This window comes from Diabrotica virgifera, chromosome 10 (assembly GCF_917563875.1).
Source record: "Diabrotica virgifera virgifera chromosome 10, PGI_DIABVI_V3a".
In the NCBI taxonomy this organism is placed as follows: domain Eukaryota; kingdom Metazoa; phylum Arthropoda; class Insecta; order Coleoptera; family Chrysomelidae; genus Diabrotica; species Diabrotica virgifera.
The window spans coordinates 154,733,030-154,759,342 of NC_065452.1; the positions used below are offsets into that span (position 1 = coordinate 154,733,030).

The 26,313-nt window shown below is 36.1% G+C and overlaps 1 protein-coding gene across 1 annotated transcript in view; it reads left to right on the forward strand.

The window, feature by feature from the left end:
• The window catches only part of LOC114325425 (rho GTPase-activating protein 7), a 198,042-nt gene that overhangs the window by 100,363 nt on the left and 71,366 nt on the right, over window positions 1-26,313 (forward strand). Inside the window, exon 3 of the mRNA XM_050641267.1 lies at window positions 12,362-12,712. Within this exon, the coding sequence (XP_050497224.1) occupies window positions 12,362-12,712 (351 nt within the window). The remainder of the gene's footprint in view (window positions 1-12,361; window positions 12,713-26,313) is intronic.

Sequence of the window (26,313 nt, forward strand, 5' to 3'; positions counted from 1 at the left end):
ATAGTATCCATCGAGAATTTCTGATCCACGCCCTGAAAGAATTTAATATTCCAACTTAACTCATCGATATAGTAAAAGAAACACTTAAAGTACAAAGAAAAATTCGGATTCAAAACGCACTAACAGATACAATCCATGTTCGAACGGGCCTACGACAGGGAGATGCCCTATTCTATATTCTATTCAACATCACATTAAAGAAAATAATTAGAGAGTCAAAAGTCAATACCAAAGGAACAATAATAACAAAAAGTGTACCAATATTGGCATTTGGAGATGATGTTGATATCATGGCTACTAGAAGCGAAAGAGAAATGATAGAAGCATTTAATGCGATAGAAAGAGCGGCACAAAACAGTGGCCTAAATATTAATGAATTAAAAACCAAATACATAAAGGCCAGCAAATGACAGGCCAAAGAAACCTACAGAATCTGACAACAGGAAACTATAACATCGAAAGCGTGAAAAATTTTACATATCTAGGTTCACTAGTTACCGCAGATGACAATGTCAGCGAAGAAGTTAAGGGAAGAATACATATTGCTAATAAAACATATAATGGACTAATTAAAGATCTAAGGCCTAAGGTCTAACAATATCACTAGAAAAACCAAATGCAAAATATACAAAACCCTGATAAAACCGGTCCTTATATATGGATCAGAGACGTGGACACTGTCGAAAGGCGATGAGAACTATAAGCAGCTTACAACGAACCTGACGTCATAACATCCATAAAGATCGGACGTCTGCGCTGGATGGGCCATGTTGAACGGATGTTGGAGACCGAAAAAACACCAAAACATATAATGAGGCAGACACCAGTAGGAAGAAGGTCAAAGGGAAGACCCAAACTCAGATACATGGAGTAAGTGGTGTTGGTTTTTTGCAACACCAAGGAAATAATTTTACACTGGTTTTACACTTCTGAAGCTAGGAATAACTAAAGACACTTTTCACAACTAATATTTTATTACAATAACACAAACTTTTGGTATTAAAGTAATTTTTGTGTGGGATCGGACACACGCCCTACTTTCCCGTTTTTTATTATCTTATTATTCTATATAACAACACCTTGGCAACGAACTTTTTTTTTGAATATTGCGCCTTTGTGTACACTTTGAATTATAGAACATAAAAACATAGAAACATCTTTGTGAAGTGTACACAAGGCGCAAACCACTAAATAAAATATTGAAACAAAATATAGTTTTACTAAATATTAATGTTGGGAATTTATTTCTCCAACAAGTGGAACAAGATCTGAAACCACTTGAGATTACCAATTGGAAGAACAGAACAGAATGGCGGAAAATCCTAGAACAAGCCAGGACCCAATAAGGGTTGTCGAGCTATTGATGATGATGAACTAATTTTCGGAAACTACTCATAGATCTTGTATAAAAAAACATCAAAACAGATATTTTTGTTTTAAGAGAGATACATTCTTCTCTACAGGCAATTGTAAGTTCATGATCGATTTAGCGGAATTTCTTCAAGGCATGAACAGCCCTGGAAAGCACATCCCATGTTCAATGTGGTTTATATCTGGAGACATCGCAGGCCACTCTAAACGGCGAATACCTTCTGTTTCAAGATAGTCATTAATTGCTTGAGTTCACAAATTTTTCACACACAACTCCTCGCCATAATCTCACATGAGGTTCTAAAATCCGTGTGATGCACATTTGTCCTGTCAGAGTCTCATCAGTAACCATCAATTCCGTGCGTCCACCTGCCATAATACCTGCGCAAAACATAACACTGGGAACTATCGAACGGGCATGTACTAGTTGTGCAGCTCTTGTTGGCTCTTGCCAAACACGAATTCACCGGCTATCATTGTTTAAACAGAGCTGGTCTCGTCTAAAAAAATACAAAATTCCAAAACTGTTGAGGGAGCTGTATGTGTTCTTGAGTCCACTGGAGGTGGTGCAAAAGATTGTGGTCTAGGTTGTAGCTGAAGCATTCTTATTGATCGACGACTCCTCAAACATGACTCAACGATACTGTGGCTCCTGTACATGTCTAAAGTCTCTTTGAAGGGCTGGTACAGACAGAAGAACATATCTATTCTGTTACTCATTGGTGACTCGGGGTTCACCATAGCGAGCTCTATTGTGTATCGAATTTGTTTCCAGAAACCTATTCCATATCCTTGAAACATCACTCAGAGAAACGCTCACTCTTTCAATTAAAGTATGTAATAATTCTTGCATCGTCCAACTCAGAAATTAAATTGCAATTCATTATAATATCAAGGCACGTATCCATTATGTTCGCGAACCGCTTGCGCTCCGCGCTCCCTGCAACTGCTCCAATGGATACGGCATGCGCTCCTCAACATATAAACCGCCCCCGATTAGAGCGTTGAGGAGGAAGATTAGAGCGATGAGGAGGAACGCACACCCTTGCACGATCTGGGAGCGCCACTATGTGGCGCAGTTGCAGGAGTGCGGAGCGCAAGAAGAGCGCGAACATAGTGGATACATGCCTTCACGTTTTCACAAATTTTACCAAAATAAATTTTTCAAATCTTTACACCTTTGCAAAACCACATCGGTTAAATGAGTATTTAAATAAAATAAAAAACCAAAAAGGGTGTAATTTATATGAAAAGGCCTATTTAAATATGTGAAGTGATGCATAACTTTTGAAACTATGTATCTATGTGTATTTTGTATGCAAGCTTGATTCATTAGCAATTATTGTTCTTTTCATTAATTTTGATTCTGTCTTTAGTTAGTCATTCCAGAATGTCGAAACGGATTTTGACTGTTGTGGACTGATAGTGGAAATTATGGTAAAAATTGGAAGCTTGCATCGTTGTGGTGGAATAATAGCTCAAGTTTAATCTATGAATAAGCATATGAATGTGTGAATTTTTTAGGAGAATGTAAAAGATTCCTTTACCTATACTGAACACGCAAAAAACAGCTGTAGATGTTGTATGTACACTTAAATGCCAATGTCGGGCTTTATGTGCTTATGAGTGTTAATTTATATTAGGTATATCGGAGATTACCTAGAAGTTTATGTCTCAACCATATGATTAGACTATTTTGTTCTGTAAATTTAAGTATTTTTTTCTTCACAAACTTTAACTATAAAAGTGTGTAACCACTGTTTTTTTTCTGTTTAGAGTCAACTTAAGTATTGTTTCATGCAAAGGGTACCCCCGTTAAGACAGGCAAAATGTACTTACTCCCAGAATTCATTTTTTTCATTTTGTTCTTTCTATATGATTCAAATATAAGAGTCTGTGAAATTTTGGAATTCTTACAACCTATACAATAATATATTATATCGAAGCAAAAATAATATTGTCTACAAAATATCCAATCAAAGTCGATAAGGTGCTCCATTTAAAAAATGGTAAAAATTTTGTATTTGAAAAAAGTGATCACACTGTAGACTAGATGTCAAAGATATTAAATTCTTTAAAAATGACACTACTGTAGAAAAACTTTGATGTCATGTATATTTTTATTACCTAGGAAACCTAATATACACCCTTTTAAATATTAGGTACCATTTTTCTCAATAAAAGTGTAAATAATTCGAAAATTTTTAGTAAAAAAGATATTCAAAAATGTTTTAATATACAGCATGTTCCATTTTATAAAACACAACTTTAGTTTGGTTCATTCCGTTATTTTGACCAACCCTGTATAATAGAAAATAATTTTAAATTATAGACTTATAAATTATAGAAAACCAGAGGTTTGGCGCACCCTGTATATGTAACATAACCTTTCATTCCTCTTTTCTGTCAGTACCAGCTAGTTTTTTTGTATTTTATTTCTTTTATATTTATCTATTGTTACTTTTTCTAATTTTTCCTTTTATCCTTTTAAGAACTATAATGTTTTCATTTTGATTGTTGTTTTCAAAATAATCACCTTCTTATTGCGCGATTCTAACGGTTGGCGATCACTTCTTTAAACGCTTCCCTATTTTTTGCAACGTGAAATATCATATCTGTTCAATACTGAGGTTAGTCCAATCTTTGATATTCCTCAGACAAGATGTCTTCTTTCTTCCCAGGCCTCTCTCTTCCCTCTACTCTTCCTTGCATGATGACGTGTAGCAGACAGTATTTATCGTTTCGTAGTATGTGGTCCAGATACGATGTTGTTCTTATTATAATTGTAGTCATAAGCTTTCTTTCAAGTCCAATTCGTCTTTAACACTTCTTCGTTTCAGATTTTTGCGTCCAAGGAATTTTCAAAATAGACCTATATATCCACATTTCGAATACCTCCAATTTTTTTACGGATTGGTCTTTCAGAGTCCAAGCTTCTAACCCATACAGCAGTCGCAACAAAACATAACACTCGACGAACCTCAATCTGATAGTCATACTCATTCTTATCTGTAAACATTGACTTGTATTTTATAAATGCTTTTCGAGCTATTTCTATTCTGACCTCTATCTCCTCATCTTGATCTGACTGTGAGTTTATAATTGCTTCGATGTATTTATATTTGTCGACCCTCTAACGGTTTACCGTCCAGTGTCAGATGTATGTTGTCAACAGGGGTTTTCGAGATCACCATGTATTTGTTTTTTTTTTCTATATTCATTGTTAGTCCCATCTTTTAGCTTTCTCTGTTAATGATTTCTAGAAGAATTTGTAAATCGTCTATATTCTCTGCCATGATTGCGGTACTGCAAATCTTATATTATTAATAATGTTCTCTCCACTCAAATCCTTACACCCATAGTGCCTCCTGAAATATTAGTTGGGAGTAGACATTTATAATTGTGGCAACAACACGCATCCCTGTCTGACTCCTGTTTGAATTTCGACTTGGTTTGTCTCACTGTCTTTTACCCGTACGACCTCTGTTTGATTGCATAGATTTTTTATTAAATTAATATCCTTGGGATCTACGTGTATGTGTTTCAATGCATGTATGAGTTGATCTCTGTCAAATGCTTTTTGGAAATTTATATAACATATGAATACGTTTTTATTATATTCTCTGCATTTTTGTAATAGTACCGTCATTCGCACAATGCTTTTCTTGTTCCCATTACACCTCTAAATCCAAACTGTGTGTTGTCTAAAATTGTTCTTCACATTTTTATACAGGGTGTCCCGAAAAGATTGGTCATAAATTATACCACAGATTCAGGGGTCAAAAATAGGTTGATTGAACCTGACTTACCTATATACAATAGTGCACACAAAAAAAGTTACAGCCCTTTGAAGTTACAAAATGAAAATCGTTTTATTTTCATGTATCGAAAACTCTTAAATATTTTTTATTGAAAACAGACATGTGGCATTCTTATGGCAGCAACATCTTAAAAAAAAATTAAATTGAAATTTGTGCATCCCATAAAAATTTTATGGGGCTTTTGTTCCCTTAAACCCCCCAAACTTTTGTGTGCGTTCCAATTAAATTATTATTGTGGCACCATTAGCTAAACACAATGTTTTTAAGACTTTTATGCCTCTTAGTACTTTTTCGATAAGCCAGTGTTTATCGAGATATTTTGAATATTTGTCGAATCCGCCACATATTTGTATATTGGTTAAGTACGATTATAGAAACCTGTTAATAATCTGAAAATTTATTTATAATTTATATTTTTAGGTATTTAGAGGCTATTTAGAGGTTTAAGAGGCAAAAAAGTTTTAAATATACTGTGTTTAACTAATGGTACCGCAATAATAGTTTAATTGGAACGTACACAAACATTTGGGGGGTTTAAAGAAACAAAACCCCCCATAAAAATTTTATGTAGACATATTAAAAAAGAAGGCGCAACTCGATAAAAACGGGCTCATCAAAAAAATACTAAGAGGCAAAAAAGTTTTAACAACGTAGTGTTTAACTAATGGTACTACAATAATGAATTAGTTCGAACGTACACAAAAGTACAAAAGGTTGTTTAAGGGAACAAAACCCCCATCAAATTTTTATGGGGTGAACAAATTTCACTATAATTTTGTTTTAAGATTTTCCTGCTATAACAATGATACATGTCCATTTTCAATAAAATATTTTTCGATATATTGAAAAAATCGATTTTCATTTTGTAACTTCAAAGGGCTGTAACTTTTTTATGAACACATTTGTACTAAGGTAAGTTAGGTGCAATCGAATTATTTTTGACCCCAGAATGTGTGGTTTAATTTATGACTAATCTTTTCGGGACACCCTGTATATAATGTACGCTGTTGAATATCTTTGAGTAGTATTTTTAAAGTGTGGCTCATGAGACCAATTAAGGCTAATTATTATTCAAATTAATAGAAGGTGTTTTTTATGGAAATATATAAAATGTAAAATATTTTATTCTGATAATGTTGCGTCTCGTCTTGGTCTCAAACGATTGGTTAATTTATTACCATTAATAGAATTCTTAAGTTGAATACATACTAATATCCCTGTATCACTACCAGATAAAATATATTTATTTTCAAGTTAGCATATTTATTATGTTTTTTTGCGTCATGTGTTTAATTTGCTGAGATCTACGTATGTGAATTTCAAAATAGTAAAGCAGCAAACATTGGTTTTTGCGAAAATAATTGCCACCATCTAATTAAATTAGCAAATAAGTCGTAATTAAAAAATATTTTTTCAATAAACTTGCTTGATGTAGCATGGGGATCTGCTATTAGCAGGAAGGACAATATTGATTTTGTTGATTTGCAATATAATTGGTGAAAAGTATTTGTACAACCAATACCTTACAGTTTGTGTTGGTTTAAAAGTTCGATTGAAACATAGTGACCTACTTCGTATGAATTGTCATGTGTCTACCACACCTTTATCAACATCTCTATTGTCAATCAACCAATTATCATACTTTTAATTAATAAAATTTGTCAACGTTTTTGAGAATAAAGTTCTGAAACTGCTTTCTTGTGACATGTATGCCTATTTTAATAAATATTATAATGTTTATATGAGATTAAGCCACAATTATTGATGTAATAAAAATTACATTTTTAAATAACTAGACAATAATGATAACAATACAGTATACACTTCTCCAAGAAATTAACGCACCACCTTAAAAATTGGTCATTTTTAATGTCTCGAATTTCCTAAACCTGTTGACCGATTTAAGTGATTTTTTTAACATATAGCCTTATTATTTAACAATATCGCTGTAATAATATTATTGCTAGACAGGTAAATTGTCAATGTATACCAATACCAGGTGTACCAATCAAACTGTGATTTCAGCGTCACCCTGTGGAATATTCTAGCATTTATAAAACACTGAAGTAAAAACACAACTATAGCCTCATGTTTTCTTAACATTCTGGTTTTTGAGTCATTCGTTTATGTTGGATAATAAAAAATGTAGGTACTTTAACAACTAGACTTGTTTTTCATCAATACAAGGTGTTTTTAAACAAGTATGGCAAACTTTAAGCGGTAAGTCTGCATAAAAAAATAATAACAGATGACAGTTTGCTTTATAAACATATGTCCGCCAACGCTTCGTTTCCGATATAAGGGCTGTTGAAATTTTTATTACAAAATGACGATTTATTTATTGCTCTAAAACCGGTTGAGATATGCATATTAAATTTGGTGAGTTTTAAGAGGTAGTTATTGTGCATTTTTAACATACAATTAAGAATTTAAGAAACGAAGTATGTACAATTAAGAAACGAAGTATTTACAGACATACGTTTATAAAGCAAACTGTCATTATTTTTTCATGCAGAATTACCCCTTAAAGTTTGCCCTACTTATTTAACCCGGCACCTGCCACGTGGCTTTGCAAGGCATCAACTGCCACGTGGGGTGCTCACAGCACCCTTAACAATTTTCTGTGATCTACTTGTTCATAAACAAAATAATGTGTTGAGTTAAATACACAAGACTATAAAAAACATGTTTTATTAACTTATTAGCTACTAATATTTAAAGTTAATTATTAATAAAGTTAATATTACTAAGTTAAAAAATAAAATTAAAAAGGTGTTATAAGCATACGAACCCATAATAAATGAAGTGAAGTATAATATCTAAAAAAATCAAGATTTGTTGAGTATACAGTATTTATTAATAATTTAAATGTTATTACAATAAAAAAATGTAAATCTGACCTGTTTATCAAAAACACAAAAAAAATTTAAAACTTAAACTGCCAGATGATGACACCCCAATTCGACTTTAAAGCTGCAAGTTCAGAATGACACTAAATAACCAGTTCAAACGCAAACAGATCTATGCTATATAATAATATAGAAAGCTACTATGACGCACAACACAGTTAACAAACTTGAAATACCAAATATTTGATGAAAATGTGTTATGGGGTGCTGCTAGCACCCCACGTGGCAGGTGCCGGGTTAAAAACAACATGTATTGACGAAAAACAAGGCTAGTAGTTAAAGTACCTAACTTTTTTGTTATCCAACATAAGCAAATGAATCAAAAAACAGCAATGTTAAGAAATGTTAAGAATGTTAAGAAAACATGAGGCTATAGTTGGGTTTTAATTTCAGTATTTTATAAATACTAAAATATTCCTTAGGGTCACGTGAACTTTGTGAATAAATCACAATTTGATTGGTACACCCGGTATTCTTCTTAACGTGCCCTATCAAGTCCCCTTGACGTTGGCGATTAACATGGCGAAACTGTCTCTGTCTCGAGCTATTCTAAATAGGTGTTCTGCTTTCTTTATTCCTGTCCACTCCCGGATATTCTTCAACCAAGAGGCCTGCTTTCTACCAATTCCTCTGCGTCCTTCGATTTTACCCATCATAATAAGTTGAAGAATATTATACCGGTCTCCCCTTACTACGTGTCCAAAATAGGCCATCTTTCTATATTTGATATTATCAAGCAGCTCGCGGGTAGCATTTGCTCTCTTAAGGACTGCCACATTTGTCAGCATAGCCGTCCATGGTATTTTCAGTATACGTCTGTGCAGCCACATTTCAAAGGCCTCCAAACGGTTAATGGTGGATATTTTTAATGTCCATGCTTCGACACCATACAAGAGGACTGACCAAATGTAGCATTTAATCATGCGCTTTCGAAGTTGAAGTTGCAAGGTATCATTACAGAAGAATGACCTCATTTTTAAAAATGTCGTGCGGGCTATCTCGATTCTACATTTTATCTCTTTATCTGGATCTAGTTGTTCAGTAATATGGCAACCAAGATATTTAAAACTGGGCACTCTTTGAATTATATGACCATCAACATATAACCGTGAATCTTGATTTGCCAAACGGCTAAATACCATGTATTTTGTTTTTGAACAGTTTATATTTAGGCCAAACTCTCTTCCCACTGTGTCAATGGCATTTAAAAGGTGTTGTAATCCATTTATATCATCACTTAAGATAACTGTATCGTCTGCATATCTGATTGTATTTATCAGAATTCCATTAACTTTCACACCCCATTCCAAATTATGCAGCGCTTCCTTAAATATTCTATCTGAATATAAATTGAATAACAGTGGGGACAGTATACAACCCTGTCTGACACCTCTTTGTATTTTGCATATTTCTGTTGATTTTCCATTTATGCAAGCTGTCGCTGTTTGACGCCAGTATAATTTTTCTATGATTCGTACATCTTGACTATCAACTCCTTTATCCTTTAATATTTTAATTAATTTGTGATGTTGTACTCGATCAAAGGCCTTCTCATAGTCAATAAATACAGCAAAGACATATTTCCTTTGATCTCGGCATTTCTGCAATAACACATTTAGTGCAAAGAGTGCGTCCCGGGTTCCCAGTCCATTTCTGAAGCCAAATTGTGTTTCATCCTGGTCTTCTTCACATTTATCTCTGATTCTACTGTGAATGATACGTAGAAAGATTTTCAAAGTGTGGCTCATAAGGCCATTATCATTCTATAATCGCTACAGTTTTTTGGACGTTGTTTTTTTTGGTAGGGTTATGAATTCGGACTTTAACCAATCTTCCGGGATATCACCAGTCGAATAAACATCATTGAAAAGTTTGACTAGTATTCCAATGTTTTCCTCATTTATGAGCTTTAACATTTCTGTAGGTATGTTGTCGGAACCAACGGCTTTCTTGTTTTTTGCCAATTTTATAGCATGTAGTATTTCTGATTTCAGTATTTCTTGTCCTTCACCTTCATCTAAAATCTTCAGTTCTTCGGGTCTATCATCATTATACAGTTCATTTATATAATTATACCAGGTAGTTCGAATTTCGTGTTCGTCTATTATCATTTTTCCCGACGAATCGGTTATAGTATGTGGAGTTTTCTTATGATAAAGACCAGCTACTTCTCTAACATTTTTAAACATATTAAACGTATCATGTTTTTCAGTCAACTTTTCTAATTCCTTGCATTTATCCTCCATCCATTTTTTTTTAGCTACCTTTATCTTTTGTTTAATTAGTTTCTGTTTTTCTTTGTATTCTGTTTTGTTATCTTTCAGTTTTCTTCTCTGCTCCATCAATTCCAGGATTTCATCAGTCATCCATTGTTGTTTTTTGTGCCTCTGCATCGTTGTTGTATATTTTTCCATTACTTTCCAGGTGAGATCTTTAAACGTGTTCCATATTTCTGTATTGTTTTCATTTGTTGAATTCACACTCGGTATACAATGACAATTGACCTGTCTAACAATAACAATAATATTATTACAGCGACCACCAATCAGCACTTATTTGTCCATTGTGGAGCATAGGCCTCTTTCTTGATATTTTTTATCCGTCTATTTCTGTCTGCACCTTTGCTATCCAATTGGTCGCAATTCTTTTGAGGTCGGCAGTCCATCGTGTTATGGGTGTTCCTCGCTTTTAACTGTCCGAGGTCTTACTAACGAAATTTTTTTGTCCAGTTGCCGTCTTCCATTTTTGCAACATGTCCCGCCCATCTCCATTTTTGCCTGGTAATACGTTCGATAATGTCTTCTACTCCGGTTTGTCTACGAACGTACTAGTTGCTATTGCTATTTGAAATTTATTTCACAAGCTCTGATATTTTTGTGAAAGATTTATGCTCAGTATATAAGTAGCAAAGTGATTTAAAGCTTTCCTTTTTAAATAAATTGAGACATTTGATTTAAACTCTTTTTTCATTTATCCGAATTCATTGCAACCGAAACTTACTCTGCTGAGTAGCTGACATGTCTTGTTATCTATTGTTCTTCTTGGTGTGCTTATCCGTGGAAAATGCTGGCTATCATCATGGCAAACTTTATATTGTCTGCAGCAGAGCGGAAAAACTGCACAGATGTTGTGTTGAACCAGGTTCTGAGTTTCTTTAAGCAGGATATTCGTCTTCTTCCTGGACCTCTCTTTCCAATTCTTTTTACATGCAGGATCGCTTCTAGGGGAGCATTTCGTGATTCATTTCGCATAATATGTCCGAAGTACTGTAGTTTTCGAGATTTGAGGGTGGTCAGTACCTCTTGGTTCTTCTTTGTTCTTCTGAAGCCTTCCTGATTAAATATCGGTCCAAAAGTAAATGAAGACAAAATAAAATACATGGTCGTTTCAAAACAAGGACGACGGCAAATAAGGCAAAATGTTACTATAAACGATCATAACTTCGAAGTGGTTAATGAGTTTAAATATCTAGGAGCAACCATCATCAATGACAATAAAGTAGAACGAGAAGTGGAAACGTGAATAATGGCGGGAAACAGATCTTTCTTTGCAATGTAACATCTAATGAGTTTAATACTACTCTCAAGATGTGTAAATATCCAGATATACAAAACCATAATACAATCAGCAGTCGTGTATGGAAGCAAACATGGATGCTAACAAAAAGAAGTAGATAAATTGCTGGTGTGGAATTGGTCATTTCAGGTTAGGAGCTGCCAGGGAGGAAACCAGATTTAAATCCCATTGAACACATTTTAGAAACACTTGGGAACCGTTTAAAGAATCGTCAACCACTAAAAAACCTGCAACATGTCGAGGAAGTTTTCGTGGAAAAATGGGAATAGCTAGATCAAGATACTATTCGAAATGTGATTGAAAGCATGTCTGGACGTTGTGCAGAAGTTTGGCGAATTAAAGTTATATACGCTATAAGTTTTGTTTTAAAATGATTTTTAGCAACGCTAGTATTAAGGAAGTAAATCGAATTTTTCACATTTATGACTTTTTATATTTTTTATTTAAAGAAAATTTACAGCGCAGTAACAAAAACTTTACTATATTTATAGCGAAAAACCTTAGTAATGTAATAATAATAATGTAATTAAATAAAAATAATATAATCATAAAAATAATTAGTTTAAAACTGCGAACATCCTTTATAAGTGGCCCCTTTTTAGTTTTGATCAATGTATGTATATTGTAAATAATGTTAATCTTAATTTTTAGTTCTAAAACTAATACTTTTTCTCTTTGTTGCAGAATGAAATTGCGAAAGTATTCGAGATTCCATGTAAAAATGAGGATTTTGATAAATTCGAGAAAAAGAAAGAAGAAGAGGAAGAAACGGTTAGAGAAGACAACGAAATTAGGCTTTTAATAAAATTAAACGAAAAAATAGAATCGGATGTGACGGAATTGCTAGCTCGAAACGAATTCCGACAGAACGAAAAATACAACGATAGCATTATTAACGAAAATATAGTAGTACCCTGTAACAATAGCATTATTAACGAAAGTATAGTAGTACCCTGTAGTCTTTCGAATTCTTTTTATAAAGCGCGATGTGTTTTACCGTTAGGAAGATATCGTGGATCATCGAAAAATCAACTGGTAAGTGAACAATACTATTTTATGTTACCACATATTATTCCTTTGTCTCTTCAACTTATCGATAGTTTATCAGTTTAGCCAACCTGTAGAGAAAAAAAACGTGGATTAATAATTAGTGAATTTTTGAAGCCAGCACAGCGTTATGAAGTAATCTTCAAGTGCGCGCAACTCCAAATTGTTGGCTATGGCTATAGTTTATTTATTGTACTTTTGAGGTGCAAAAACGGTGTTTTTACTTATTTTTATTGTATCAAATAAATATTTTAGGATAAAATGAGCACACTATGTACAGTCGCGGCCCTGAATAGTTTACACCTTAATTTTTATATTGTAATACTGTAAAATCGCAGTGTCGTACGGTTTTACTAAATGTCAAATTGCTTGTTATAAATTTCGCTTGTTATAAATTTATTGAAAAATCTTCTTCTTCTTCTTTTATCAGGCCTATTAACCTTTTCTTAACCGATTTTGAGCTTGTATTCGTAGCTGTGATGTTGACTGCCAGCAATCTCGCCACCTTCTAAAGGGCCTTCCTATTGGTCTCTTGCCTGTTGGCTTTTAATCTCTGGCTATACCGACTATTCTCTCGCTGTCTATTCTCGTTACATGCTGATTCCACTCTCGTCTTCGGTATTCTGTCTCTCAGTGTTTTCCCAGTTATTGACCTCAATATTCTCATTTATGATGATCTCAGTATCCTCTTGCTTTCTGATGTGTTACATCTTGCTTCTATCGCATACGTCATGATAGGTCTTATACATGATTTGTATATGCGTACTTTCCCGTCCAGCCTCATATCTTTATTTCTCCTGATGACATCCCTCAGAAATTCTGACACGTAATTGGCTTTATTTGCTTCCTTTCGGAAGCTATCTTTAACATATCCATAACTACATATTTCCACTCCCAGATATTTGAATCTCGAGACTTGTTCAATTAGTTCGTTGTTAATTACTATTTTGCATATTATGGGTTCCCTTGACACTACCAGAGATTTGGTCTTAGCTGTTGATATTTTCATGCCGTAGTTCTTTGCCACTGTATTGAAAGTTTGTGCCATTCGCTGTAGGTTATCCTCTTTATCGGAGATTAAGATTGCGTCGGCAGCATAACAGAAGATTTTTATTTTTTTTATTTGTTTTTTGCCATCTTGTATCCTTTTCCTGTACTTTTAATGTTTTCTATGATTTTGTCCATTACTAAATTAAAAAGCAATGGGCTCAAGCTATCCCCTTGTCCGATTCCTGAGTTGATTTCTACTTCCGATGTTAGTTCATTATCGACTTTTATTCTGGTTTTGTTCTTCGTATTAATGTCTTTAATTATCCTTATCATCTTGTTAGACTGATTTTTTTCCTTTAGCGATCTTAGCACATCTTTCAATCTTACACAATCGAAGGCCTTAGTCAGATCTATAAAGCACATAAATGCAGGTTTATTATAGTCCAGTGCTTTCTCAGCAATTTGTCTGGCTGTGAATATGGCGTCTATTGTGGACCTATTTTTTCCAAAAACCTTGTTGTTCCTCACTAATTGCGTGTTCTTCATTTATTTTATTGGCAAGTATTTTTGTTAAAAGTTTGAGAGTTGTGCTCAACAAGGTGATGGTACGGTAGTTGGTAAGGTCTTTGCCGTTTCCTCTGTTGTGTATTGGTATTGTTATACTCGTCCTCCGCTGGTCTGGTACACGCTGGCTACATACATATTATTTCTTGAAAGAGAATCTATAGTCTAAGAGCTAGAGGCGAGAAATCATCGTCATAAGTAATATGGAGTTTGGCATGTGAAATGTATCTATTGTATGTTGATAATTATGACCCCTTTCAGGCTGACACCTCAGTGGATACAGGGAGTAGCAATAAGGGATGAAAGGGGAAAGTTAACGCAGTCATTAAAGGTTTTCACCTCCTATTTTGTTAAACCTCCATCGATTTACATGAAAATTGGTGAGTAGTTAGAGCATACCTCAAGAAATAAAACTGATATGGTGCCAACGTGCGCTTTTACCCTGGGGGTGGATGCCACCCCTTCTCAGAGGTGAAAACTATTTTATTAAAAATAACCCCACTAGTCGATAGAGGGACAAATTTCAAGCAAAATTTATTAAGTACCTCTAATTATTAAAATAAATCAATACTTTTTGAGTTATTGAAGATCAAAAATTTGAATTTTTCGTGAAATAAATGCATGATGTAAAGCGGTTTTTCGTAAATAATTCAAAAACTGTAAGTTTTATCAAAATAGTTATGATTACCAAAATTGAAGATAATAAAAAATAAAAGAGATTTCTTATTCGAAAAACCTTTGAGAATTAATAAAAAGTGAGTTATAGGTGATGGAATGTATATTTTTTTCGGCTAGTACCCAAATCTATGTATTCAAGCTCAAATAACGGGAAAACGGTGCAATTTATCAAATATATTTACTGACACTTGTCAAAGTACTTGGAAATATGTATCAAATGAGCTCCCGGAATAGTTGATACCATTAAACATTATGCTACAAACATTTTTCAAAGTTTAGGCTCCAAAAATTTGGAGCTTAATTTTTTATATTATTTATATAAGTTTTTAAAATTGTTTTAAGACATTTATATAAAATATAGCAAAAATGTATTTGAATATTATGTCAAATGTGCCCATTATTGGACACCCTCAGTTTCTGTACACATTCAGTTTATACAGGGGCGGTTCTAGACCAAAAAAAGTGGGGGCAAGGGAACACAACCGGTGAATAAACAAGATAACGTGCCTTTTTAACGAAAATTATAGTACAAAAGTACTGTAAAAACTGAAGGGGGGCAGCTGCCCCCCTGCCCCTGGCTAGAACCGCCAATAAGTGTATATCGATAGAAAAAATTCAATTAAATATCGAAATAATATAAAAATAATATTTTAGTAACATACATTTAATTAATAATAATATTTTCTTTTTATCATTCGTAACTTCACGCATGTGCTCTTAAATTGACGGATTGATGATATTTGATCAATATTTCCAACCGTCAATTAAAGACTATGAAAGATCTACAAGAGGTAACAAGAAGCCGATCGCGTTTTCTGTATATCAGGACCCAATCAAAAGAGACCAGTCGATTTTATTAAAGAGTTAAGAAATAACAAATTCAAAGAGGCTTTGGTTCGATTTTTTTTTGACTTATTGGGCTGATAACGAAATAGCACCTTTTCTGCAAGGTAAAATAATATATGTTAATTTTGTTGAGTGTCACAAGTTTTTCGTTAGTAAAAATGGAGAACTGCAGAAAGACGAAGCTCCACATTTTAGTTGTCCAGCTCATGAGGAGGAAGACACTAAAATAATATACCACGTATGTCAACTACAGAAAGATGCCAATGTAATCATAAAGTGCTCAGATACAGATATTCTGGTTATTATGTTAAGTAATATGCATCACTTGAACAGTAATTTACACATTTGGATACAGTCTGGAACCGCAGGAAAAAAACAGTATATTGATATCTGTAAAATTTACGAACATTTTGGAGACTCAATATGCAAAGCTTTAGCTGGTTTCCACGCTCTAACTGGCTGTGACTATAATCCATGTTTTCATAGAAAGGGAAAAAAGAGACCATTCAATATTATGAAATCATTTGAGCAATATAAGGAAGCATTTTATGCTCTTGGAGATATCGATTTTGACGAAGAGACGGTTTTTGAAATTCTAGAAACATATATTTGTCACATATACGGTACAGGGATTACAAAAAGAATTCTCCAACGAAAAGTCAATGACATACGGCTTACAATTAGTGATGTTGAAAAAGTAACTATTCGTTACAAAGTACTCGTTACTTACGAATACCGAAAGTAACGATTACTATACAGAGAGGCAAATCGTTACTTTGATTACTCTGATTACTTCGTACCAATCGTATCAGAGCGAGTAACGACTACTGTATCTACTTTGATTACTTTGATTACTCTGATTACTTCGTACTTCGTGAAGGTCGTTATTATACCGGAATACCTATACAAAATACCTACCTACTGATAAATACGATTCTCGATATGATTACCGGTACTTAAATACAAAAGTAATCATAGTAATCAAATCATTTTTATCCCTTAAACAGATCGGTGAAAGTCGTTGTTATATCGGAATACCTATACAAAATACCTACCTACTAAGAAATACGATTCTCGATATGATTACCGGTACTCAAATACAAAAGTATTCATAGTAATCAAAGTAACGAATACTGTAAATGATTACTTTATACAAAATACCTACCTACTGAGAAATACGATTCTCGATATGATTACCGGTAGGTACTCAAATACAAAAGTAATAAAAGTAATCATAGTAATCAAAGTAACGAATACTGTAAATGATTACTTTACACAAAAGTAACGATTTGTAACGAATACTCGAAAGTAACTATAATCAACATCACTACTTACAATATTTAATCGTCGATATAAGCTAAAAAACGTAAATGAACCATTTTTTAAAAAATATCTGAAAAATTTTGATGCATCAACTTTACCACCATCTCAATCTGAGCTATATCAACATCTTTTACGAGCACGATACATTACAAGTATTTGGTTGAACGCCTATAAAAAAAATCCAACAGATCTGGTTATTGAACAAAATGGTTGGGAACTTGCTGAAGATAACACATATATTTTCAAATGGTTTGAAGGGCCTCAAATGCCAGAGATTGTTAGAGATATTATTTTTGAGAATGAAACAGACGATGAGATGGATGATGAGCAAGCTGATGATGACATTCATAATAGCGAAAGTGATGAAAATAATTATGATAGCGATTTTAGTGAATGTGATAGCGAAAGTGAAAAATAAATAGTATTTTCAACGAAAATTTTGATTTCGTGCTATAAAGTGCCTTTATAGCTCACAATATTTAAATAGTAGGATATAATTGCACATTAAACATAATTTTTAATTCTAAACAACTTTTCATAATAGCAATTTTCCATATTAGGAATTTAAATACATAAAAAACAAAGTTTTCGTTATAATAATGCTCGCATTTTTAACTTGTTATATTTAAATTGTAAGAAAACGAACTTGATAATAAATTATAATCCTAACTTCATTCCCGACATTCCTTTAAAAACAATTCTGTTAACAAATTTCAAAATAAATATATAAATAGCGTATGTTTTGATTTTCACTTTTTCCTAAAAACTCGAAAGGGTTCTCTTATTTTCATCATCACTTGCTTAGCTTTGATGTTATAAACTTCATCTGGAGCTCACTTGAGAGGTATTCTTGAGTACTTTGACAAGTGTTCAGTAAATATATTTTATAAAATGCACCGTTTTCCCGTTATTTGAGCTTGAATAGTTAGATTTGGGTACTAGCCGAAAAAAATATACATTCCATCACCTATAACTCAATTTTTATTAATTCTCAAAGGTTTTTCGAATAATAAATCTCTTTTATTTTTTATTATCTTCAATTTTTGTAATCATAACTATTTTTATAAAACTTACAGTTTTTGAATTATTCACGAAAAACCGCTTTACATCATGCATTTATTTCACGAAAAATTCAAATCTTTGATCTTTAATAACTCAAAAAGTATTGATTTATTTTAATAATTAGAAGTAACAAATTTTGCTTAAAATTTGTCCCTCTATCGATTAGTGGGGTTATTTTTAATAAAATAGTTTTCACCCCCGAGAAGGGGTGGCATCCACCCCCAGGGTAAAAGCGCACGTTGGCACCATATCAGTTTTGTTTCTTGAGTTATGCTCTAACTACTAACCAATTTTCATGCAAATCGATGGAGGTTTAACAAAATAGAAGGTGAAAACATTTAATGACTGCACCAACTTTCCCCTTTCATCCCTTATTGCTACTCCCTGTATCCACTGAGGTGTCAGCCTGAAAGGGGTCATAGTTATCAATATACAATAGATACATTTCACATGCCAAACTCCATATTACTTATGACGATGATTTCTCGCCTCTAGCTCTCCGTCTACTATGTTTTCGATTATTATCGTTTCTTCTCCGTATTTTAGAAGTTAATTTGGTATTTCATCGGGTCCTGGGGCTTTATATAAGGGTATTTATAACAATTTAATAAGGAATAATTTCCCTTTATAACGGAAAGTTTTTTCCTTGAACTCTCCTGAAAACAATGTTAAAAACATGAATAACGTTATATAAATCATATATTTTATGTACTTCGTTAAAAATATCTTTCGTTCTCACCAAATATACAATGTGTTCCGGCGTATACCGAATTACATTTTGATTTTATTGTATTCGATAAGGCTATAAACTGAATATAAAACTACTGCATATATTTTCATGTTTCGTCTAGAAGTCTAGTCCTTAGTTGTAAGCTGTGAATCGTGTACTATTATTCAAGATAATAATTCATCCTGTATACCAAAATTTATGACATACAATGATTCTACCCGATGCTGTTATTTCTTAGCGTTTCTTCATATCACCTGTTGTATAATTTTCATGGTTTCGTCTAAATTAATATCAAATTTATTCTTAGTATGTACAACGTTTATGATGATATGTTTGACAACATTTTTTAAACTGTTGCGCTAATGTTAATTTATCTCTAATAATAAATCTGTCAGTTTACAACATTTTAATAGGCCATGGTGCTGTATGTTTTTTCCAATAGATGCGCGACATAGAAGTTAAGAATTATGGTCGTAGAGCTGTCTTAAATTTTTAGAGAGAAAGAAGAAAGAAAAAAATAAGAATCAAAATGGTCGGAAAGATGGTAGTTGCTGTCAAAAGTTCGTTTCAACTTTTTAATAAAGACAATTCTCTCTCAGTTCAGCGTCGGACGCTGAAGAGTAAAGACGTGCCAGCGGAGCGGTGCAACAGCGAAGAGCAGCCGAACGAGGTGGGGGTAGCTTGACTGTGGACTTCTCAGTCCAGTTGCGGATGTAAGCGCAACACCAGTTGAGCGATACTCACTCTCCGAGGCGAGAAGGAGAGGCAAAGGCCGATTGACTGGATGCGGTGAAACTTAGGGAATTTGATTTTATTGGATTCTCTGAGACGCCGTAGCTAGACAACGGTTAGCGGAAAAAGCAAGACGGGCTCTACTTGAGCCGGTCACGGGATTTCTACTGTGCCTCCGTAAGGGTATCGACACTGCAAGGTGTAGTTCTTTGGAATCTACATCGGGCAGCCCCGGCCCCTAGGTCAGTAGAACGAGAACAGCAAGAGGATCCCGTACTCAGTTCTGTCTGAGTACGTGAACAACCGCGCCACTGTGCAGGGAGCCAACCCTGAAGCCGACGTGGTGTCGGACCAGTCGGCAGACAAAAAGGCTTCATCAAAATTAGATAAATCCGTCCCCAAACCCCAGATGAATCGAGCTAGATCTCGATCACCCCCCCGTTCCATGGCGCCTACCCCGCCAACTTATGAGGACACACGTAAAGTGGGTTCAAACGTGTTTCAGAGATTAGGATCGGAAGAAAATGATGGATACTCGTCCGTGGACGAGAACGCAAAAACCGATGGTTTCAAACTCCCCAAGAGCGAGATAAAGAAGGAAAAGTCAAAAATAAAGAAAGAGGAGAAAAAGAAAGAGAGCGACAAGAAAGAAAAGAAAAGCTCGGAAGTAGAGGCCATGGAGGAAGAAGTTCCCGATGAGGCAGGCAGAGGTACGACCAAAAGAGCACGGACATCAAAATCCGAGAGCGAAGATGAACCGAGAGACAAAGTAGCAATCCTAGAAGAAATAATAGAAACGATGAGGGCCAGGTTTCAAAATGCCGAAGAACAAATGGCAAAGAAAGAAGAAGAAAACGAGCGACTAAGAGCTGAACTCCGGAAGATGACAAACCGATTGGACGACCTGTTGACAGAACAGAAAGAAACAAGAAAACTCATGGAACAGATGCAACAACAGCTACAGCAGATTAAACCGAAGCCACAGCCAGCCTCTGACGTGAAGAAGCCACAGCCAAGCCCTGAAGATAAAAAGCAAAAACCAACTGCTGAAGAGAGATTAAAAAATATCCGAAACGAAGCTAAACCAAAAAACAAAGATTTCCCAGCGCTGAAATCACCGATTTCAAAGGAAGAGGCGACGGCATGGGAACTCCAAGCAGGCAACGCTATGAGGGCAAAGTCTCCCCAGATGCAAGACACCCCCAACCTGCCCCAAGGATCAGTTTCCCCAATCCATCCAGCTACGAGCGCAGGTGGCGACACGCCTGCCCCGAGACGTCCCAGTGTCTCAGAGTCAGAAAGTCGGATGGAAACAAACGAAGACGAAGACACCGCTGTGTTGCCTGAACAACAGGTAACACATCACCGAAAACCGCCTGTAATAAAATTACAGAGCGTGAGCGAGACAGGGGCCATCCTCAGCATCGCCCAAAAGAAAAAAATAATCACGATAAACAAAATCTCCAGGAGCGGTAGGGAAACCCTCATTCAAGCAAAAAGCCCCGAAGATTACAGAAGCATGGTCAGGATAGTGGAAGACTATGCAAAAGCATACGACGCAAAAGAAAAAACCAAAAGGCTACAATGGATAGCCTTCCCGTTAGACGAGGATAGAAAACCCAGAGTGGTTTTAAGAGGGTTACCAACGAACACCACAGAAGAGACAATAAAAGACGAAATGGCAGCACAATATAACATTGTCTGCCATTCGGCGAAAAACATGTCCACCAGAGCCGGTCCCAAGAGACAGCTTCCGATGTTCGTCCTGACTCTGGACCACGAAGACGTTGAGGGTGCAAAGCGGATAACCAACCTGTGCCATATGAAGGTCGTGGTAGAGGACCTACGAAAGGCAAACGGACCAACGCAGTGCTTTAACTGCCAGGGCTTCCATCACGCCCAAAACGCTTGCCACAAAGACCCAAAGTGTGTTAAGTGCGGTGAAGACCACCAAACAAAAGAGTGCAAACGTGTCAGAGATGTCAAAGCAACTTGCGCAAACTGCAAAGGCAGCCATCCAGCCAGCTACAGAGGATGCCCTAGGTGCCCAATATGGGGAAGACCACCGCCAAGGAGGCCACAACACCAACAAGCACAACAACAAAGACGACCACAAGCAGCCGGGGTTTCCTACGCCCAGGCCACACAAAACGCGCAAAACACCACAGCGATCCCAGACGAAGACTACATAGTCAGAATAGTGACTAGGGTAGTCAGAGAGGTGATATTGGGCACCAGGGAGGCACAGAAGTAATGGTGACAGAAAGGGGATACTTGAGGATAGGTTCCTGGAATCCAGGCGGTATTTCAACCAACCAAAACATCCTAGATGAACTCGTCAATAGATACGAGATGGACATCGTAGCAATACAGGAAACCAAGCTCACTAACAACTTCAACCTAAAGTTTCCTGGGTACGATGTTTACAGGAACGACCACACAAGAAGATCAGGAGGAACGGCCATACTAGTCAAGAAGGGAATTAAACACACAAGATTCACGACTCCACCACTAGTAAACATGGAGGCAACAACGGTGGAAGTGAAAATGAGGTACGGCGCAGTCAGAATAACATCAGCCTACGTAAGACCGCAAGACCCATTAATGGACGAAGATCTAGAGGCGTTCCTAAACATCCCAGAACCATCAATAATAATAGGAGACCTTAATGCAAGATCCCCCAACTGGAATGATAGAGCTACGAACCGAAACGGAAGATTATTAAACAGTTACATAGAAAACAACGAAGATACAGTGGCAATGGGCCCAGAAGATCCAACACACTTCCCAGGAAATGGACTTCCCACCCACATAGACATCGTTGTTGCTAAAAACCTAGGACTCCAAACAGAATTAATCACACTAAATGAAGGAACCACAGATCACAACCCCATTCTACTAGAAATAGGAACATGGGAAGAAACAAACAAACCGAGAGAACTAAAAAGAAAATAAAGTGGACAAATTACAAAAGACTAGTTAGTGAAAGAATAAATATAGTACCAATTCTAACCGACCCAGAACAAATAGAAGAAAAAGTCCTAGAATTAGAAAACACCATACAAGAAGCAATTAGAAACAGCACAACGGAAGAAGAAGTCGAGATCCACACGGGAAGGTTCAAAGACATAACACAAGAAATAAAAGGTCTTATAAGGGAAAAGAACAGAGCGAAGCAAATAGCCAGAAGAACGAGAAACAGAGTAGACAAAACCTGGGCAAATACACTAAATAGAGAGGTGAAGACGGCTCTTCGACTACACCGCAGCAAAAAATGGGAAAACTACGTACAAGAGATGGAAGAAACAGACTCAAACATGAAAAACGTCTGGAAGCTTCAGAAAATGCTAAAAAGCGATAGAAAACCCATCCCCCCATTACACGGAGTAAACGGCATAGTATACTCCATAGAAGAAAAAGCTGAGGCGATGAGGTCCACACTCGAAAGTGAATGCAGGCTAAACTTCCATGTAGACGAAGACGATGACTTCTTGGAAGAAGTAGAAGAGCAAGAAGAGGTACCAGAGGATCCGGAAGACATTATTCCCCCAACATCACCGGAAGAAATTAACGAACATATAAGAAACAGTTCTCCGAGAAAAGCGCCTGGTCTAGACCAAATATCAAATAGAGCTCTGAAATACCTTCCCAGAAAAGCTATAGTGTATTTTACAAACATAGTGAACGCTATACTCAGATATAAAAGATTCCCAAACAGATGGAAAGAGGCCCATGTCATCATGATCCCAAAACCTGGCAAAAACCACACGTTCCCGCAGAACTACAGGCCAATCAGCTTACTCCCAGCTATCAGCAAGATAGTGGAAAGAATCATCCTCAGCAGACTGCAAGCGGAAACAAATAGATTAGAGATAATCCCTGAAGCTCAATTTGGATTTAGAGCAGAGCACTCCAGTGAGCTACAAGTACTCAGACTAACTGAGTACATAGCAGCTGGTTTCAATGATAAGCAGTACACTGGAGCGGCATTCCTGGACGTAAGCAAAGCTTTCGACAGAGTATGGCATAAGGGGCTCATTTATAAAATGCGAGGATATGGGTACAGCGGGGCGATGACGAGACTGATCTCTTCGTACTTGGGCGACCGGAGTTTCAGGGTTCGGATAGGACAAGTCCTGTCCGAGCTCGGGAGCCCGGAAGCTGGAGTGCCACAGGGAGCGGTCCTGTCACCTCTGCTGTACACAATATACACCGCTGACGTACCTAGAACACCAGGGACCCTAATGAGCCTCTACACCGATGATACAGCGATAGCGGCCAAACACAGAAATGTAGACATAGCAGTGACCAACCTGCAAACAGCGTTAGAAGACATCGAGGAATGGAGTATAAAATGGAAGATAGCCATAAACTCAGAAAAGACGCAAGCGGTACTATACAAGAAGGGAAGACAACAGCCAGAAGAACAGCTGACAGTGCAGAACACCCCCATCGAGTGGAAAAATGAAGCTAAATACCTAGGTGTCATCATGGACAAAGGATTAACCTTCCAAAAACATGTAGAAGCCACAGTCCAGAAGGCCAACATAGCGAGAGCAACATTAAGAGGACTCACAGGTAGAAAAAGTAAACTAAGACTAAAAACAAGGTTAAGATTAATAAACAGCATAATATTACCGGTATTAACATACGCATCTCTCGCATGGGGACAAGTATGTAACACCCACAAAAAGAAGATACAAGCGGTCCATAACAGCAGCTTAAGAGAAGCAGCCAGAGTCCCAAGATACGTAGCAGAAAGATTCCTGTTCAGAGAACTTCAACAGGTGAGAGTCACCGAAATGATGACAGACAAGGCAAGGGTCAAATTCGCGGAACTGGAGCACCACCCAAGTCACATACTGCGAGAGATGCTAGGGTACGATGCGTTCCACCGATGGAAACACAAACGTCCAAAACAGCAAATATTGTGAAATGGGAAAAATAGTGAAAACAGTGAACGGTTCGTAGCTCGAAAACAACAAGTGCCGAAGATAACGTAACACACGTAGGTTCAATACCACGATCACCTCAAGGTAAGACAGTAATAGAAAATTACAGAAGGGCGTAAGCCCCCAAAAAAATATATAAAATACAAAAAAGGCGTAAGCCCCCAAAAAAAAAATAAAAAACCAAAAAACACTCAAAAAAACTCGAGCAACAAGTCATTGGACAGAGCTCAATGGGGCTCGGTACAATGACTTGGGGCCCAAGCAAGCAATTTTAGTTTCCGCGGATAAGTAAGTAAGAAGATAAAGGCATAGAGCGCTTCACGCTGGCCTAGTTTTTTTGCATTCGATTAGGGTACCACATGGAATCTTATTACCCAGGATTCCATTGTGAAGAGCACTTGGCTACGATAGTTGTGCCCCCATCGCGCATCAGCGTGCTATGGGGGGGAAAGGGATGGCCTGGGGCATTGGAGCGAGGTGGGGTGATCCCTGTTCATACTCGGGTCAAAACACCTCGCTCCAATGAATTGTTACACCCGAATGTACTTTTTCGATAGGGTGGACACATCCCACAGGTCGGGTTGAATCAAATTGCTTGCTTGCTTACAATTCTCTCTCGTCAGTTCTGACCGCTCGGAGGTAGTGTAGTAGTGGTATCGTAATGTTGTGTATTGTGTATAATGTTCGTCTTCAAAGCTCTCTAACTCTGGTCATTTATTTTTCTTCTTTATGGTGTCGAAGCTTGGACTGTTAATGTAGAATATAATGTCCAACACAGTTTTGTGTTCAATGTTCTGTGTTGCATAGAATGGGAAAAGACAGAGAACTTTTGACCAATATTAAAAAAAAAAGAAAAACAGAATATTTGGGGCACATACGTAGAAATGATAAATAAGAGTTATTACAGCTGATTATGAAGGGTAAAATTGAAAGAAAAGGGGTTCTGGTAGACGACAAATATCCTGGCTGCACAACATTCGCGGCTGGACCGGGTTCAACACACAGACGCTTTTCAGAAAAGCAGAAGATAGAGACGAATTTGCAATGGTTATAGCCAACCTCCATCAGTGGAGTCGGCACTAGAAGAAGAAAAAAAATAGGTCTTTTGCATATTCCTGTAATTTACCGATCCATCTTGTTGGGGATCTTCATCGTGATATTTGGCCTTCCACCTTTCCTTGGATAATCTTTCAATGTTTTCTGTGTCTGCTCTCATAACATGTCCAAAGTATTTTAATTGTTGAAGATGGAATTTTCTGGAAAGCGATTTGCTGACCTTAAGCTCATTTAAAATTTAGTCTTCTTTCCTCTTGTCTTCGAGTCTACAATTCACATTCGTACGTCAGTATTGAGAATATTAAGCAGTTGATCAACCTCATTTTTAGAGTTCGTAAAATTTGAGGGTCCTTCCATATTTTGGCCATCTTTCTTACTGTTCTGCTAGATCATATCTACATTTTATTTCTTCCTGTAGTGACCCTGTATTTATAACCAATGAGCTCAGATATAAGTATGAGCTCACAACCTCAAATCGGTCAATCGTGGTTATGTGTGGATGGTTGTTGTAGTCTATCCACTATTATGATCTTTGTCTTTGAGATGGTTAACTGCAGACGATTTATTTTACTTTCGTTTTCAACTAATTGTATGAGATCAATTAACGCTTCTTGACTATTTGCAAGGAGGACTGTGTTATCTGCAAAACGTAGATC